The 17,633-nt window shown below is 49.3% G+C and overlaps 2 protein-coding genes across 5 annotated transcripts in view; one reads left to right on the forward strand and one right to left on the reverse strand.

Annotated features, from left to right (window-relative positions):
- Positions 1-8,454, forward strand: part of POLH (DNA polymerase eta) — a 43,701-nt gene extending 35,247 nt beyond the window's left edge. For 2 of the 3 annotated variants that reach the window (XM_030796092.1, XM_030796093.1), the window contains one exon: positions 1,593-8,454. In XM_030796092.1, coding sequence (XP_030651952.1) covers positions 1,593-2,490 — 898 coding nt within the window. In that variant the 3' untranslated portion in view covers positions 2,491-8,454. The remainder of the gene's footprint in view (positions 1-1,592) is intronic. The other variant, XM_030796095.1, reaches the window with a different exon arrangement.
- Positions 8,412-17,196, reverse strand: GTPBP2 (GTP binding protein 2). Of its 2 annotated transcripts, XM_003266225.2 has the most exons (12): positions 16,903-17,196; positions 14,855-14,881; positions 14,153-14,337; positions 13,683-13,791; positions 13,290-13,487; positions 12,815-12,989; positions 12,439-12,658; positions 11,859-11,994; positions 11,663-11,721; positions 10,562-10,733; positions 9,936-10,100; positions 8,412-9,723 (listed from the first exon to the last, which is right to left on the reverse strand). In XM_003266225.2, exons 1-12 carry the CDS (start codon positions 17,086-17,088, stop codon positions 9,547-9,549), a joined length of 1,809 nt encoding a protein of 602 aa, XP_003266273.1. In that variant the 5' UTR covers positions 17,089-17,196; the 3' UTR covers positions 8,412-9,546. The 2 variants fall into 2 exon arrangements, with proteins under 2 accessions (XP_003266273.1, XP_030651956.1); XM_030796096.1 differs by lacking the exon at positions 13,290-13,487 and having other exon boundaries at positions 8,425-9,723; positions 16,903-17,140.
- Between the last annotated feature and the right edge of the window lie 437 nt (positions 17,197-17,633).

Below are 17,633 nucleotides of genomic sequence, written 5' to 3' on the forward strand. Positions count from 1 at the left end.
AACAACAACAAATAAATAAATAAATAAATAAATAAAGTATTTGTTCTGAGAATAATTTACTTAATACTTCCTGATATATTTATTTTCAAATATTGAAGTTTTACAAAACCAAATAACCGTGGTACTAATGTACACGTGAAACCTTATTTGAAGTTATAAATTGACAAACTATAACAAATACTACTCACCAACGGTGTGAAACTCCGTGATGCACAGGGAAGCATCAAAATTATCTGATTATAAGACTGTCCCAAAGTATGAAACCTGAGGATATTGGGATACTTTTTTTTTTTTTTTTTTTTTTTTGAGATGGAATCTCGCTCTTGTTGCCCAGGCTGGAGTGCAGTGGCGCAATCTCGGCTCACTGCAACCTCCGCCTCCCGGGTTTAAGCAATTCTCTTGCCTCAGCCTCCTGAGTAGCTGGGATTACAGGTGCCCGCCACCACGCCCGGCTAAGTTTTGTACTTTTAGTAGAGACAGGGTTTCTCCATGTTGGCCAGGCTGGTCTCAAATTCCTGACCTCAGGTGTTTCACCCACCTCGGCCTCCCAAAGTGCTGGGATTACAGGCGTGAGCCACTGTGCCCGGCTGATACTTTAATAATAACTTTAAAATGATATTTACCCTTTACCTCATTGAAGGACTAATCTGTACATAAAAACAGATTTCATCTTCTGAAATTCAGCTCATGTGAAAATTTGAGTGATTAGACACAATGAGGAATTTTATGACAAAAATTTCTGATTTCTTTTTTTTTTTTCGAGAGGGAGTCTGGCTCTGTCGCCCAGGCTGGAGTGCAGTGGCGCCATCTCCGCTTACTGCAGCCTCCACCTCCCGGGTTCAAGCAGTTCTGCCTCAGCCTCCCAAGTAGCTGGGTTACAGGCACCCGCCACCACGCCCAGCTAATTTTTGTATTTTAGTAGAGATGGGATTTCATCATGTTGGTCAGGCTGGTCTCATACTCCTGACCTCAAGACCCACCCGCCTTGGCCTCCCAAAATGCTGGGATTACAGGCGTGAGCCACCGCTCCTGGCTACCACAAGAATTTCTTAAAGTGTTTCTGAAATTGGGACTAGTAATGAAAAGCAGTTGTGGAATTTCATTCTCTAGAAATTCCAGAGTGGTAAGTCAGTCAGGGTTAGGTAGTGCCCTGTTTAAAAATGGGATAATGGCTAAGAGGATTTTGTCAAGTCTTTCTAGTCTAAATATTCTAAAGCTTTTTGTTGTCCTGAATAAAATTTCTTGCCCCAACCCTGAATTAACAGCAGCTTTCCAGCGGTACCTTATAAAAAAACAATAATCTCTAGCTTTCGGGAGGTGAGTGGTTACTAAATTAGTGGTTCTCAAGACATAACATCAGCATCACCTAGGAAATTAAATTCTCTGTCATCCCAGGTCTGTTAATCTCTGATACACATTAACATTTGAGAACCACTGCAGTAAAGAATTATTTCTGTGGCAGAACCAGAATCCTAGTCATCTATGGATTAACTATGGTGAAATAAAACAGATACAATTCATGGAATTAGCAATAGGTCACTATTTTAATCTTCTAAATTGCTAATCATCTTATTTCTTTACTTTCTGTATAGGTCTCCTCCTCTCACAATGCTTTTCCTCTGTGCTACAAAATTTTCTGCCTCTGCCCCTTCATCTTGTACAGACATCACCAGCTTCTTGAGCAGTGACCCAAGTTCTCTGCCAAAGGTGCCAGTTACCAGCTCAGAAGCTAAGACCCAGGGAAGTGGCCCAGCGGTGACAGCCACTAAGAAGGCAACCACATCTCTGGAATCATTCTTCCAAAAAGCTGCAGAAAGGCAGAAAGTTAAAGAAGCTTCGCTTTCATCTCTTACTGCTCCCACTCAGGCTCCCATGAGCAATTCACCATCCAAGCCCTCATTACCTTTTCAAACCAGTCACAGTACAGGAACTGAGCCCTTCTTTAAGCAGAAAAGTCTGCTTCTAAAGCAGAAACAATTTAATAGTTCTTCAGTTTCTTTCCCCCCACAAAACCCATGGTCCAACAGTAAAGCATTACCAAACTCTTTACCAACAGAGTATCCAGGATGTGTCCCTGTTTGTGAAGGGGTGTTGAAGCTAGAAGAGTCCTCTAAAGCAACTCCTGCAGAGATGGATTTTGCCCACAACAGCCAAAGCATGCATGCCTCTTCAGCTTCCAAATCTACACTGGAGGTGACTCAGAAAGCAACCCCAACTCCAAGTTTTCTAGCTGCTGAGGACCAAGTGCCCTGTGAGAAGTGTGGCTCCCTGGTACCGGTATGGGATATGCCAGAACACATGGACTATCATTTTGCATTGGAGTTGCAGAAATCCTTTTTGCAGCCCCACTCTTCAAACCCCCAGGTTGTTTCTGCCGTATCTCATCAAGGCAAAAGAAATCCCAAGAGCCCTTTGGCCTGCACTATTAAACGCCCCAGGCCTGAGGGCATGCAAACATTGGAATCATTTTTTAAGCCATTAACACATTAGTGCTGCCCTCAGGCTTGCCTGTAGGATTTAGTATTTTTTATCTTTACAGATCTTTAATATTTTATCTTTACAGATTTCCCTGAGAAGGGGAATTATGAAATTTTTAATACAAAAAATAATCCATTTAGGTGCTGAGTTATGGTCCCATCTCTTCACGGGCATGGATTCTAATCCCACTGCTGACTGAGATGTAAAAATTCATCCTACCACTGAGTTTTTAATCTTTAGCATTTAGGGAGGCAGTGTCATAAAGTAAAAAGTGTGTGGGCCTTGGAGTCTAAGAGACCTGGTTGCAAACTTAGCTCTGCTTATTGCAATGAGAGCCTTGAACAAGTCATTTTCTTCACTTTCTCATCTGTAAAATGGAGATAATACCTTACAGATTATTGCAGATTAATAACAGTGTGTTCAAATTAGGTAACTTGGCTGGGTACAATGGCTCACGCCTGTAATCCCAATACTTTGGGAGGCCGAGGCAGACAGATCACCTGAGGTCAGGAGTGCGAGACCAGCCTGGCCAACGTGGCAAAACCATGTCTCTACTAAAAATAGAAAAATTAGCCAGGCATGTTCTGGGCACCTGTAATCGCAGCTACTTAGAGGCTGAGGCAGAAGAATTGCTTTAACCCTGGAGGCAGAGGTTGCATTGAGCTGAGATCATGCTACTGCACTCCAGCCTGGGCAACAGAGCAAGACTTCATCTCAAAAAATAAAAAATAGGGGCCGGGCACAGTGGTTCATGCCTGTAAAGCCAGCACTTTGGGAGGCCAAGGTGGGCAGATCACTTGAGGCCAGGAGTTCGAGACCAGGCTGGCCAACATGGGGAAACCCCATCTCTACAAAAAATAACAAAAATTAGCTGTGTGTGGTGGCGCACACCTGTAATCCCAGCTACTCAGGAGGCTGAGGCAGGAGAATTGCTTGAACCCAGGAGGCAGAGGTTGGAGTGAGCTGAGAGCGCACCACCGCACTCCAGCCTGGTCAACAGAGCGAGACTCCATCTCAAACAAAAACAAGAACAAAAACAAACAAAGTTGGCACAGAAAAGGGACCAAGTTTAAAAAAGGGTTTAAAATGTAATGAGACTTGCATAGTCTAAAAAAAAAAAAGGGATTTTTTTTTTTTTTGAGATGGAGTCTCCCTCTGTCCTCAGGCTGGAATGCAGTGGTGCGGTCTCAGCTCACTGCAACCTCTGCCTCTCGGGTTCAAGCGATTCTCCTGCCTCAGCCTCCCAAGTAGCTGGGACTACAGGCGCATGCTACCACGCTCAGCTAATTTTTGTATTTTTAATAGAGATGAGGTTTCACCACGTTGGCCAGGATGGTCTCGATTTCTTGACCTCATGATCCGCCCGCCTTGACCTCCCAAAGTTGCTGGGATTACAGATGTTAGCCACTGATCCCGGCCCCCCAAAAAAAGGGGATTTTAAGAAAAACTTCTCTAGGCCGGGCGCGGTAGCTCACGCCTGTAATCCCAGCACTTCGGGAGGCCGAGGTGGGCAGATCACAAGGTCAAGAGATCGAGACCACGGTGAAACCCCGTCTCTACTAAAAAAATACAAAAAAACAATTAGCCGGGCGCAGTGGCAGGCGCCTGTAGTCCCAGCTACTCGGGAGGCTGAGACAGGAGAATGGTTGTGAACCCGGGAGGCGGAGCTTGCAGTGAGCCCAGACTGTGCCACTACACTCCAGCCTGGGCGACAGAGCGAGACTCCGTCTCAAAAAAAGAAAAAAAAAAACTTCTCTCTAGGCTGGGTGCGGTTCCTCACGCCTATAATCCCAGCATTTAGGGAGGCTGAGGCGAGTGGATTGCAGGAGCTCAGGAGTTTGAGACCAGCCTGGGCAAGGTGGCAAAACCCCATCTCTAATAAAAAAAAAAATTAGCTGGGCTTGGTGGCAGGCGCCTGTAATCCCAGCTACTCGGGATACTGAGGCAGGAGAATCGCTTGAACCTGGAAGGTGGAGGTTGCAGTGAGTTGAGATCACGCCACTGCACTCCAGCCAGGGTGACAGAGTGAGAGACTGTCTCAAAAAAAAAAAAAAAAAAAAAAAAAAACCAAAGAAAAACTTCTCTCTAGCTCTGTGACTGGCAGTTCAGATAATACCTTGACCAGATGTACATGTTGTCAGCTGGAGAATGTGAGGTGAAGCCTTGAAACCCTAAAAGTGATATGGTAACTAGGGCAGGTCTCTCTGTACACAAAAATGACTTAATAAACAGTGAATTTCATACAGGTAAACCCTATTATACCCTCAGTTCTAACCATTGGCCTATCTCTTGCATTTTGTTCTAATGTAGAATTAGATTGCTACTTGACTAGTTCAGGAACTCTGTTTAGATCAGATAAGTCATAATCAAATCTTGCCAGGCGAGGTGGTTTATGCCTGTTATCCCAGCACTTTGGGAGGCCAAGGCAGGTGGACCATGTGAAGTCAGGAGTTCAAGACAAGCCTGGCCAACATGGCGAAACCCTGTATCTACTAAAAGTAACAAAAATTAGCTGGGCATGTTGGCAGGTGCATGTAATCCCAGCTAGTTGGGAGGCTGAGGCAGGAGAATCACTTGAACCTGGAAGGCAGAGGTTGCAGTGAGCCGAGATTGCCACTGCATTCCAGCCTGGGCGACAGAGTGACTCTGTCTCAAAAAAACCCACTAGATCATCTCTAGAACATTGCTATTCCCAAGTATGATTTGAGGAACAGCAGCCTCAGTATCACCAGGGAACTTATTAGAAATAGTCTCAGCCTCACCACTACTCCCACTTAATTGTAATCTGATATTAACAAGATTTCCCAATGTGGGTCAGGTGTGGTGGCTCATGCCTGTAATCCCACACTTTGGGAGGCCAAGGTGGGTAGATCACTTGAGGCCAGGAGTTCGAGACCAGGCTGGCCAACATGGGGAAACCCCATCTCTACAAAAAATAACAAAAATTAGCTGTGTGTGGTGGCGCATGCCTGTAATCCCAGCTACTCAGGAGGCTGAGGCAGGAGAATCGCTTGAACCTGGGAGGCAGAGGTTGTAGTGAGCCGAGATTGTGCTACTGCACTCCAGTCTGGGCAACAGAGTGACACTGTTTAAAAAAAAAAAATTCCCAATGTGGGCCGGGCGCAGTGGCTCATGCCTGTAATCCCAGCACTTTGGGAGGCTGAGGCGGGTGTATCATGAGGTCAAGAGATCAAGACCATCCTGGCCAACATGATGAAACCCCGTCTCTACTAAAAATACAACTGGGCGTGGTGGTGCGTGCCTGTAGTCCCAGCTGCTTGGGAGGCTAAGGCAGAAGAATCGCTTGAACCAGGGAGGCGGAGCTTGCAGTGAGCCAAGATTGTGCCACTGCACTCCAGCCTGGCGACACAGCAAGACTCTGTCTCAAAAAAAAAAAAAAAAAATTTCCCAATGTGTATCCTAAAGTTTGAGAAATGCTCATCTAAAAGATACTAACATTTTCTTAAACCCTTAAGTACAAATTTAAGAGGTAAGTGCTTCAGCCATTAGGGTTACTGGCTTGTTCATCTTTCCCACTGAGTGTAAATATTTAGCTTAGGGTTTAAAATTTGTTACGTAGCTTTTTGCACTTGTCCATGTTTATACTACTGTATTTTTTTTTTTCTGAGATGGCGTCTTGGTGTGTAGCCAGGCTGGAGTGCAGTGGCGCAATCTCGGCTCACTGTAACCTCCGCCTCTAGGGTTCAAGCAATTCTCCTGCCTCAGCTTCCCGAATAACTGGGACTACAAGCGTGCACCACCACGCCCAGCTAATTTTTGTATTTTTAGTAGAGACAGGGTTTCACCATGTTGGCCAGGCTGGTCTCGATCTCGACCTTGTGATCCACCTGCCTCGGCCTCCCAAAGTGCTGGGATTACAGGCATGAGCCACCACGCCCAGCCTATGGTACTGTATTCTTATTCTCCACTCTTATGTGTGAAAAGTCAGCTCTTCTGGCTTTTCTGTTATGGGGAAACTTGAATTACACAGGGAACCCAACTGAAGAAGATGAACTGAAGTAGGTGGCACTGGGTGAAGTGGGCCCAGAGAAATGGTGTACACATCCCTCCCATACATATACCCAAACTTCTTTTTTATTTTTTTATGTGACGGAGTTTCCCTCTTGTCACCCAGGTTGGAATGCAATGGCACGATCTCGGCTCACTGCAACCTCCGCCTCCCGGGTTCAAGTGATTCTCCTGCATCAGCCTCCTGAGTAGCTGGGATTACAGGCATGCACCATCATGCCTGGCTAATTTTTGTATTTTTAGTAGAGACAGGGTTTTGCCATGTTGGCCAGGCTAGTCTTGAACTCTTGATCTCAAGTGATCCACCCGCCTTGGCCTCCCAAAGTGCTGGGATTACAGGCGTGAGCCACCAGGCCGGCCCCAGCTTCTACTTTTTATCTTATTTATAAATTGGGAGGGGGGGTTCTATATTTAGTTTGAAGAGGTGGGGAAGATTTGAAAACCACTAGATCTACCAGGAAATTTTTTTCTTCAAAAATATTTTCTGCTTTTATGATACTTGAATATCTAATAAAAGACAATATTTAGCCAGTCACGGTGGCTGACGCCTGTAATCCTAACACTTTGGGAGGCTGAGGTGGGTGGACTACTGGAGCCCTGGAGTTCAAAACCGGCCTAAGCCACATGGCAAAACAGTCTTTACAAAAAATACAAAGATGGTGGTTTATGCCTGTAGTCCTACCTACTCAGGAGGCTGAGGTGGGAGGATCACCTGAATCTGGGAGTTTGGGGCTGCAATAAGCCATGATTGTGCCACTGCACTCCAGCCTGGGTGACAGTCTGAGACCCTGTCTCAAAAAAAAAAAAAAAAAAAAAAAAAAAAAAAGACTACATTCACTGTATACATGGCATTTTGTAGATATGTAGCTTCTTAAAGGCAAGGATTCTTCATAGTGCTTTGCACATAATAGGTGCTGATATTCATTGGATGAATGTATATAGTGAAGAATTTTAGATCTGATTACCACAATTGGGATCATAAACATGTGTAAACTCCTTGGGAGTCTGCCTTACATACTTTTTATCCCCCTAAATGTTCCATTAATGTTGCAGAGAGGCTCACTAGTTCCTGGAGATGCCTTATTAAGTACTGAAATGTGATTTTCCAAAATTTCCTTTACAATACAGGCAAAAGATAAGTAAACTGTGGACAAAGATTTCATCTCTATCAGCAGCTATAGAGAGGAAGTAAACAGCTTAGCCCCTAATACAGGAGGAAGTTGTTCAACTACAGGCTTGTTAGTAGCAAGTTAAACCAGTTATATTTTATAAAACTGAGCCTGAGTGGTAGGGAAGCTATCACTTTAATACTCTAGAGGCAGAATGCCGCATAGGACTTTGGGTCACATATTTCTTTTCCAGGGTCTCCTCAAAATGCAGTTTCTATTTACAGTTGACTTTGGCCCCTGTTTACCCATAAAATGTCAAAATCAAGTAGTCTGAACATGGAAACAGGAACAGGGACTAAGGTTTGGTCAAGTGGCCCTCACTGTTCCAAGAGTAATTTAGGCTATGTAAACTTGAAAAGTATAGGACCAGATTACCTTTTGTCTCTAAATTCTCTTCTTTAAAGTAGCTGACACTGTATCTCTGACAGGGCACAGAAGTGGGCTCCTTACTATTCTGACCACTAGCAAGTGGCCAACACTTCAAATACAGGGTAGCTACCTATTTCACGTGAAAGGCCTCAGTACTCTGCTCGCTTGAACTACGGAAAACAGGCCACAATACTTGGTTACAATACTGGAACTCTGAACCTATGTGGAGGAGAGAAAAACAATGGTGAACGAGATACCAGCTGGGCTCTTTACACGTTCAGGGGTCAGCAATGTTGGGGTTTCACTTGTCTCTAATCCTGGAGAGGTATCTAGCCCTGGAAGGAAGCTGAGCCTGTAGCTAATGCATAAGCACAGTGTATTCAATAAAACATTTTTATTCTGTACAATATATATGTGTATTTAAATATATATACATATGTATATATATATATATGCGCAGAGAAACCTCAGCCAACAAATCCCTGAGTCCATGGGAACCCAGGACACTAACAAAGGGAAAGGAGAGTCCATGCCTAAAGAGCAGGAAATATGGCAACATCTTTCCCTTTCCTCCTGGTTCCCTGCAACAGAGGGAAGGGAACAGTCACTACAAATTACTAAAACAAGAGGGTTTAGGTGGGGCAGGAAAGTGGGGTGAGAGTGGTACAATGGGGAGCTCAGATGCCACCAGTCTGGGAAAGTAAAACATTTGATCCAGCATGAAAGCCAACATGAACACAGAGGAAAAAGACCAGACTGATGGGCATGCAGCTGGCCTTTGGTATATGCCAAGCCTTTGCTTGGTAGCCCCACGCCTGGGCCAGCACAACAAATAGCACCTGTGGGGCCTATAAGCCGGGAGGGGGTGGGGGAGGTAGGGACTGGGGAAATGGCCCTTGAGTGAAGGAAAGGGAGATAAAGCTGAGGAAGAGGCCTCAGGCCTCAGCACAGGGTGGGAATACTACCATTCACTGTCCCTGTGCCATTTCTTCAGACTCTGAGCCACCACCACCACCAGATGGCCAAGAGCAGATAACCTTTTGTCCACAGCCAGGTAGAGATGGGCAACTTACATGGCCTTGAGAAGAGGTATAGAAAAAGGAGTGCTTTTGAGGGCTACCCCCTGTTGTGACAATTCCTGAAGTGCAGAGACCACACCAGCAAAACATGCCCAGTCTTAGTAGTGGGGCCGAGGAATTGATGAACGGATGCAGTCAGCTCCAGCAGACAGGCCACAGGGTTGCCAGGTTTGATGAGCCAACCAGGTGAGCACACAGCTTCTGAGCACTGCCCTGAATCCTGTCTTCTCCCTCAGGACTGCCCTTTCCTGGCCACACCAAGTTTGGCACCTCTCCAGAAAGTTGGCAGGGAGCAAGTGGCAGACAGCAACCCTCTCTCCCTAGCCTATTAACACACAGAGCCGCCAATGGTGGGGCAGCATGGCCGGAAGTCACCTTATATATTGTAGGGACAGCAATAGAATTGTCCCTGCCTGAAGGATTCAGAAGCCCATGTTGGCCTGGGCTTCTCCTGCTGTAATGGCTTGTACATCAGTGACATGGCCGATGCCCTTGGTGACACCCTCCCGGAACAGCAGTTTGGCGCCCACCTTCAGGTACTCTGGGTGTTTCAGGAAGCGGAAACGTACCACTGCCTTCTCGCCTGTCCGCAGTTTGTCCTGCAGCAGATAAGTGGTCACTCCCCTGGCCAGTGCCTTCTGTCCCATTCTCTGCCAGCCGTGGCTCTCCACCCTCCAGAGGCCTATCAGGCCGCTACCCACCCTAAGTGGGGTTTTATTCCCATTGTGGGATCAAGGAGTTCTCTGCCAGTCTGGGACAGGCCTCCCTCTTTTCTGACCTCTGGAGAAATGGAAGGCCAGGTCCCTCTCACCTTGGCATGGATCTTTTCCACCACTGCCGTCTGACGTACGTTGCCCACATGTACTGTCACCTGGAATCCTCGTCGGAAGGTGGTGGCATGGAACAGTAAGACTATCTCTGCCTCAAACACTGAGCAGATGGTAGGATTCATCTCCGGGCTCACCATCACCATGCCCTGCGGAGGAACAGACCCCAGGCCCAGGAAGGGCAGCTCTAACATCAGACTCTCCCTCCCCAACCACCCCACACCCTTTATAGCTCCTGAATTTCCTCTTCCTCTACACAACTCTAAACACAAAGACCTCAAAAGACAATAATCAAAACTCTCGGAATGAGTCTTTACCCACCTCCTACGTCCTCTAGCCCATCTAACGTTAAGCATTTTTAGGGTCCTGAACACTAAAAATAGTGTTCACTAAAAACAGTGTAACATAGTGATTCATATTTAGTTATCTGTACCTCATGAGTACGCTAAGCTGTTTTTGTAGTCTATGTAGCCAGATCAGAAGCTTCTTGGGTCAGAGAGTGTGTTTCCTCTGAGTTTCTCTGAAGCGCCTTAAATAGGTGCTCATTCAGTAGCCAGTCTCCTAGGCACTTCTGTTAGCGTTCCCTCCCCAACCCATGCACCCACCTCACCTTGCGAAGCAGTGCACGGTCAAAGTCCCCAAGCGCCAATGTAGCAGCCTGACCAGCTCGCAGCACACGACAGGCAGAGCGGTTGCGCTGGATGCTGCATACTCTCAGCTCCAGGAAGCAGCCATCATCCGTGGGGCCCACCACCAGCTGGTCCCCCTCACGGCAAATCCCACTGCAGCCCAGAGGGCAGGTGGCACAGTGTCAGCCAAGGTCCCCATACCTACTTCTCTATTAGGATCACCCAGAGCATTCCTTCCCTTCTAGGGTTGAGTCCCTCAAGTGGGGAAGAAGAACCCTAAATTCTGACTTGGATGTAGTGGGGATCACTGCCAGAGTTCAGAATCAGAAGACTAATTTCAGAAAAGGCCAGCAGTGATGGTGGACAGAGAGGCACTTGCTGGTTTAACAACACTGAATACCTAATCGCTGAAGGAGCATGTTAACCCCTTGGGTTTCATTCTCTGCTTTGCAGTCTTAGGCCAGGTGCGGTGGCTCACACCTGTAATCCTAGCACTTGGGGAGGCCGAGGCAGGTGGATCACTTGAGGTCAGGAATTCAAGACCAGCCTGGCCAACGTGGTAACGACCCCGTCTCTACTAAAAATACAAAAATTAGCCGGGCATGGTGGCAGGCACCTGTAATTCCAGCTACTCGAGGCTGAGGCAGGCGAATTGCTGTAACCCAAGAGGCGGAGGTTGCAGTGAGCCAAGATCGCGCCACTGCACTCCAGCCTGGGCGACAGAGCAAGACTCCGTCTCAAAAAAAAAAAGGAAGAAAGAAAAGAGTCTTAAGTGGTGTCTCTCATTTCCCTATGTAAGATGAAGTCAGCTGAATACACTCTAGTTTTCTTCCTGGAGCCCAAGACCCACACTTCTCTCTCAGGGGCCTGGAGATTCCCAATAGGCAGCAATACTGTTTCTTCCCTCCGAAGCCAACAGACTACCGTTCTCCAGCTCTTCTGATAGTGAAAGCCTAATCTGCAAATAAGCATGTCCTTTAAATGGGTTCCGTTCAATTCCAGGGTCTCCTTCTTTGGGCCAGGATGTCTTTGAGTATATGGGTGAGGGCTGAGTGGGGAGGGTAGCAAGCAAGACAATTCACCTGGAAAGTGTTCCTCCAACAACAGTCCCCACCTCTGGTACTGTGTAGATTTCATCTACCTGAAGCCAAAGAAAACACTATCAATGGCCTGCCAAGTAGGGCTGGTGGGTCCAAAATCTCTAAACAGGCTCTGGGTTTGGTCTGAAGCAGCCCCTCCCTGTTTCCCAGCCTATTAGCTGTTTGGGCAGTCAACTACCTGGAACTCCGTCAGCTGCTGCATGAGTTCCTCCTGCTCTTTGCTGTTGGTGAGTGGCGGCAGAATATTCAGAAAGACTTTGAGGAGGTCCAGACTCTCTCCAGACACACTGGACAATGTGAAGATGGGGGTGACACTGTAGAGGGAGGCATGGAATGGACAGATGAAGACAGTCCAAACAGGAGGCAGAGGCCAGGGCCCCATATAGGGAAAGGTGAGCTTTGTTCTTGGCTGGGGGTCCCTCTCTCCTATCTGCAAATGGCTCAGGAACTCTGGGCCTTCTTGTGAGCCAGTTGAGCAATGTCACACAAAAAGCCCATCCCAGAGCCCAAGGGAAACAGCAAATGCCTGGTATAGCACTTCATTTCCATGGTCCCAGGCATCAGCAATGCTCCAGGTTGGCTCGGGGGGAGGGTCAAGCCCTTTAGCAAGATGCCCCTCCACAATCCCAAGCTGAAACACCCACAGAACTAAGCCAGAACTGGTCTGGCCCTGGAGGAGTAGGATATCATGCTCCTGGGCCCTGGGCTCTGTGGCAGCCTTCCTAGTGGATCAGGGCTTCAGAGTAAGGTGGGCTTACTTGGGTGACTGAGCAAACTGCTGGGCAGCAGTGACGGCATCATCCTCAGAGGTGACCAGCATGGGGACCTTGTGGCAGCCAGGCTGCTTGAGGACCCGCTCCAGCTGGCGTACTGTCCTCTCCACTGTGGTCTTGGCACACAGGTCTATCTTGCTGACCACGATGAAGAAGGGCACTTTCAGGGCCAGGGCCAGCCCCAGATGTTCCCTTGTGGTGCCAGCTGCCTCAGAAGGACAGCAAGCAGCAGGAGAGAAGAGTGAGAATGCAGAAGGGAGGAGAGGGAAGAAGAGGAGCATTGGTCTGTCTCCAAGATTTGAGGCCCAGGGTAGGAGTCAGCACCCCCCTTCAGCCCTGTCCCTGCCCTAATGCCTCGTACCAATCCCAGTGTTGGCACTGACGAGGAGCAGGGCGCAGTCGGGGCAGTATGATGTGAGGCCAAAGATGGTGGTGTGTAGGTACTTATGGTGGCCTGCCAGGTCGATGAAGGTGATCATCTTGGAGCTGCTCTCACAGATCTCTTCTGCTGTCCGTGAGTCGCTGTAATTCACCACCTGGCCCAGGGCCCAGGGCTCTCAGTGCCTCCTGCCAGCCCTTCCAACCCCTTCAGAGTTGCCAGGACCTAAACCATTCCCTGGGTGACCCTGCCTCTTAATCCTGACCCCATTTTTTATTTAATTTAGTTGATTCCTCATTGATTTCCTAAGAGGGACAGAGCTTGTTCACAGTCCCCTCAGGGCATTCATCTATACTATTTCAAAAAGTCTCCACACTCTACCCCCATCCTACGTCCTTCACTACTACCATCCCATCCTCAGAGTCTGGCCCCATTGGGTCCCATTGATCCCATGCACCTCTCCCTTGCTGTTAAAGCCCAGGATCTCGAAGCTGATGCTGGAGGTTCGGCCAGACTGAATCTCATGCAGGTGGCGGAAAAGGTTGAGCCGAGCCCGGCCCCGCCCATTGTCCAGCTCTCCCTGGGTCAGGACTCCAAGCAGAGTCGACTTCCCTGAGTCCACATTCCCCAGGACGGCCACACGGAGGTCTAGGAACTGTGGATGAATTGCCAGAGATAAGGACTCCAATCCCTCACCCCTCTCACTGAAGACTGGGTCAAGGGCAGTGACGCTCCCTAGGGAGCAAGTGATGAACTGGAAGACCCCAGGATCCCAGGCCAGGAGACAGCCTGCCACCACAGGGCCCTTCCACAGTGTGGACGTGAGAGACAGGGATGGGTGTGTGCTCACCTGTTGGTTGTCAGGGACCTTTCGTACTAGCACCTCGGTGATCTTCCGGGGCATGTCGCTATCATAATCCACTTCTCGCTCTCGAAGAACGGTGATGTCTGCCCCAACCCTGTCACAGCAAGGCCACAGCTGCCATATCTCACCTGTCCTTCTCCTATTCCAGGCTCGCTCTGGACCTACAGACTTCCTGCACCTCCCACAGAGCTCCCAATACCTTAGTGAACTTCCTACCACCCTCCAATCTATTTCTCATTCACAGTTCCCTTTAAAACAAAAACACGTATCTTAATTCAAGGAGCAAAACAGCCTAGGTCCAGAGAGGAGGGGACCAAAACACTAACCCTCCCCACTTCAGCCCTCTGTCAAGAGAAGGAAAGTCCCACCTTGGCCCCTCAGGCCCTAGGTAACTGGGAATGCGTGGGTCCCCCCAAGTCAGGTAAAGGAGAACTGGTGGGGAAGGGGAAGCATACTTCTCTGCCATCCGGTGCAGGGTCTTGAGCGAAGCTCGCATTTCCTCCTCAGCCAGCCCCACCAGCAGCCCATTGTCCTCTACCCCAATCTGGTAGACGGCCTCACCACGTCCCTCCTGGAGCCGCCACTTCATTTGTGTCACCAGGTGCTCAAAGCGGTACTGGGATGGATTCACCAGCTTCAACTTAGGGCAAGTGGGGTATCATAAGGTGAAATCAGAGGTGTTCCTCCCAAACCTACATGGTCCCCACCTGTCCTGCTGCAAGGACCAGGACTTTCCCTTTCCACTTAAACTCATACCTGATCCCCCTCCAACAGAACGAGGTACAGAGCCCTTAACCTGAACCATATCCTTAAACTGCTATAGATTATGAAGTTGGAAGGCTCTCAGAGAACTTATCCCATGCTGGTGGATCACCAGAGGTCAGGAGTTCGAGACCAGCCTGACCAACATGGAGAAACCTCATCTCTACTAAAAATACAAAATTAGCTGGGCGTGGTGGCGCATGCCTGTAATCTCAGCTACTTGGCAGGCTGAGGCAGGAGAATCTGAGATCGCGCCACTGCACTCCAGCCTGGGCAACAAGAGCAAAACTCCATCTCAAAAAAAAAAAAAGAAAGAAAGAAAGAAAAAATAAATTATCCCACACTGGCAAGGACAACCTACTCCAGCCCCTGCTTTTCCCCAGGCTAGGACTCACTTTATATTCAATGTTTCCATCTTCAGCCTGAAAAGAAACAGTGAGCAGTTACCATACACTGTTCAGACCCAATCCCTACTTCCCCTCAATTCCCACTGGGTCCAGGTAGCTAACTTGAGAAAGCAGGAAACCCCACTGGCACTTGCTTAGGCAAGTGCCTGTCAAAGGTCAGTGGCAGACAAGATCCTCTATTCAGCCCCAGCATGGCCTCTATGAAGGGAAGGCCTATAAGGACACAAGGAGTCACCCATTTAAGCCAGGAACAGAACACTGAATCAATCCATTCTTTGATCACTGGCAGCAGGTTCTTTCTAGATGCAAGATCATCCCTTCCTCCCCACCTCCAGGGCCTCAAACCTGCTCTTCCCAGAAGTCTATGTCTCCTCTGTGCCCAGGCTGTTAAAACCTTTCTTTGTCACTGGTCTAGGAAATACCATTTCCTCCCTGCCTGCCCCTTTCAGCTGATGTCATCTAGAGTAAGAGGCTGCAAGAGGTTCTGGATCAGAGCCAAAGGGTGAGCTCAGCAATGGTCACTACAAGCCTGATGACCGAGAAGATCTAGGTGAGAGAGGAGAAGAGCTCCAAAGCTGGGGCTGAGAGGAACAGAAAAACTCAGAAAAGGTAATGAAGCGGACAGACTCGCTATGGCCTTTACCTCCTGCCCCCTAACCTCAATGGAGGTAAAATCCTGAATCCACCCCACAGTCTCTTCTAGCTCCAGTGGGTAGCACAGCACAGAAGCACCCCGTTACCTCAGCCTTCCCCTCCCAGGTACAAAGGGATATGGGATTTGCCTGTTTGGCCAGTCTGCATTTTTCTACCCCCCTCTCTGGATATTTTGTTTCCTCTTCCCTTCCTGTCATCATTCCATCCCTTCAAGGCTCTCTGGCTCCCAGGCCCTAACAGGTCTTCACTCATAATCTCCACCTCATGTGTGTTAAGGAGATTATTTTTTTCCCCATCAATAAAAACCTTCCAAAAACCTTTTAATCATTTTTCTGGGGATGGGTGGCTTCAAAAAATGTGGTACAAGAATGACAGTCTAGGGCCCAGACTAATGGTTCCCAAAGTGAGGTCCTGGGACCAGCAGCATTACTATCACATGGGAACTTGTAAGAAATGCAAATTCTCAGGCCCATCCTCACTAGTAAGAAAGAATGAGAAATTCTAGGCTGGGCACGGAGGCTCACGCCTCCGTGAGGCCGAGGCGGGTGGATCACCTGAGGTCAGGAGTTTGAGACTAGCCTGGCCAACAAGGTGAAACCCCATCTCTACTAAAAATACAAAAATTATCTGGGCGTGGTGGCGGGCACCTGTAATCCCAGCTACTCGGGAGGCTGCGGCAGGAGAATCGCTTGAGAACCCGGGAGGCCGAGGTTGCAGTGAGCTGAGATAGCCCTACAGCACTCCAGCCTGGGCAACAGAGTGAGAAACTGTCTAAAAAAAAAAAAAAAAAAAAGGAATTGGCCAGGCGTTGGGGGCCAGCAATCCGGGTGATTCGATACATGCCAAAGTTTGATAACCACTGGCTTAGGCTGTGTGTGTGTGTGTGTGTGTGTGTGTGTGTGTGTGTGTAGTGCACATACTGCTCTTTTCCCGAGTACTGTGTGTGTGTGTCTGTGTGGAACATATTGCTCTTTTCCCGGGTACTCCCCTTCTCCCTGTGGAACAAGTTTAGAAGTGGTGGTTACTGTGCCTGCCTCTCGTCCCAGGATGCAGTCTCTCTTCCCCTATGGCGGCACACGCAGTTGGTCGGGGTGCTTTTCCTGGGATCCCCTTTCTCTACTTCTCTCCTGGGGTAATCTAGATGAGAAGGGGGAGTCCTCCCTCTCCACTCTTCCTCCCTGAGGTCCTGTCACCTGAGAGTCCAGTCTCTGCCTTTCCTCTCTGGGGTCCCGGGACCTGAAAGAGGGGTTCTCCTCCCGTGCCCCTCCTCCCTGGGGTCTCGATCACCGGAAGGGGGGATTAATTCTCTGGGTATCTCCTCCCTAGAGTCCTGGGCCGGAAAGAGTGGCTTCTTCCCGCCCCACCAGTTCTCAGGTGCTCACCTCGGGGGGCAGGTACGGGGGGTTGTTGGCTTTGCCCCCTCTGTTCCTTCCGTTCTTCTTCTTCCCCTTTGGGCCCCCGCAGCCGCTGCTGCTGCCGGCCCCCCTAGCCTTGAGGGTTCCGCCCACGGCCGGACCCCCTCCCGGCCGGCAGCAGCCGCCGAACAGCTCCGATACCCGCGAGTCCATCCGCCGCTGCCCCCAGCCCCCCGCCCGGCCCCTCCCCCGACCGCCGCCGCCGCCGCCGCCGCCGCCGCCGCCGCCCTTACTGCCACTGCCGTGTCCGGCCGGCCTGAGCAGAGTGGGGTGGGGCTCTGCACAAGCTACGCCCCCCACCTCCCTGACCTCCGGGTCGCGTCAGAAACAGCCGCGGGGCACCACGGGATATAGAGTCCCCAGGCCTGGGAATTCGCTCAAAATGACACGCCGCCGCCCTACAACTCCCAGGAGGCATCGCGGCGCAAGTGGCCGCGGGAGTCGTCGGAGGCGTGGGGAAGGAGCGCGCCTTGGCGCGCAAAGGCCTAAGGGAGCTGTAGTCTGGCTTCCAGTCCTCGCACTCTGGTCTTTTTCTAGGACTTGGTGGGAGTTCAGAGCCTCGAAGCCTGGGGTGGGGACGCGAGGACACCAGCGTCGAAGAGCTTACATCAGAATCGAGCTTTGCGGGCGCTCCGGGATTTGGCCCTTTAGCGCGGATCCTAGACAACAGGTTTTGGACCTCGAGAGCTAAAGAACTG

This window comes from Nomascus leucogenys, chromosome 17 (assembly GCF_006542625.1).
Source record: "Nomascus leucogenys isolate Asia chromosome 17, Asia_NLE_v1, whole genome shotgun sequence".
In the NCBI taxonomy this organism is placed as follows: domain Eukaryota; kingdom Metazoa; phylum Chordata; class Mammalia; order Primates; family Hylobatidae; genus Nomascus; species Nomascus leucogenys.

Coding starts and splice junctions, on each gene's coding strand:
- GTPBP2 (XM_003266225.2), bottom strand. CDS start 17,088: ATGGACTCGCGGGTATCGGAGCTGTTCGGCGGCTGCTGCCGGCCGGGA. Junction 14,882..16,902: donor CCCCGTACCTGCCCCCCGAG/GTGAGCACCTGA, acceptor GTTTCTTTTCAG/GCTGAAGATGGAAACATTGA. Junction 13,488..13,682: donor AGGTCCCTGACAACCAACAG/GTGAGCACACAC, acceptor ATTCATCCACAG/TTCCTAGACCTCCGTGTGGC.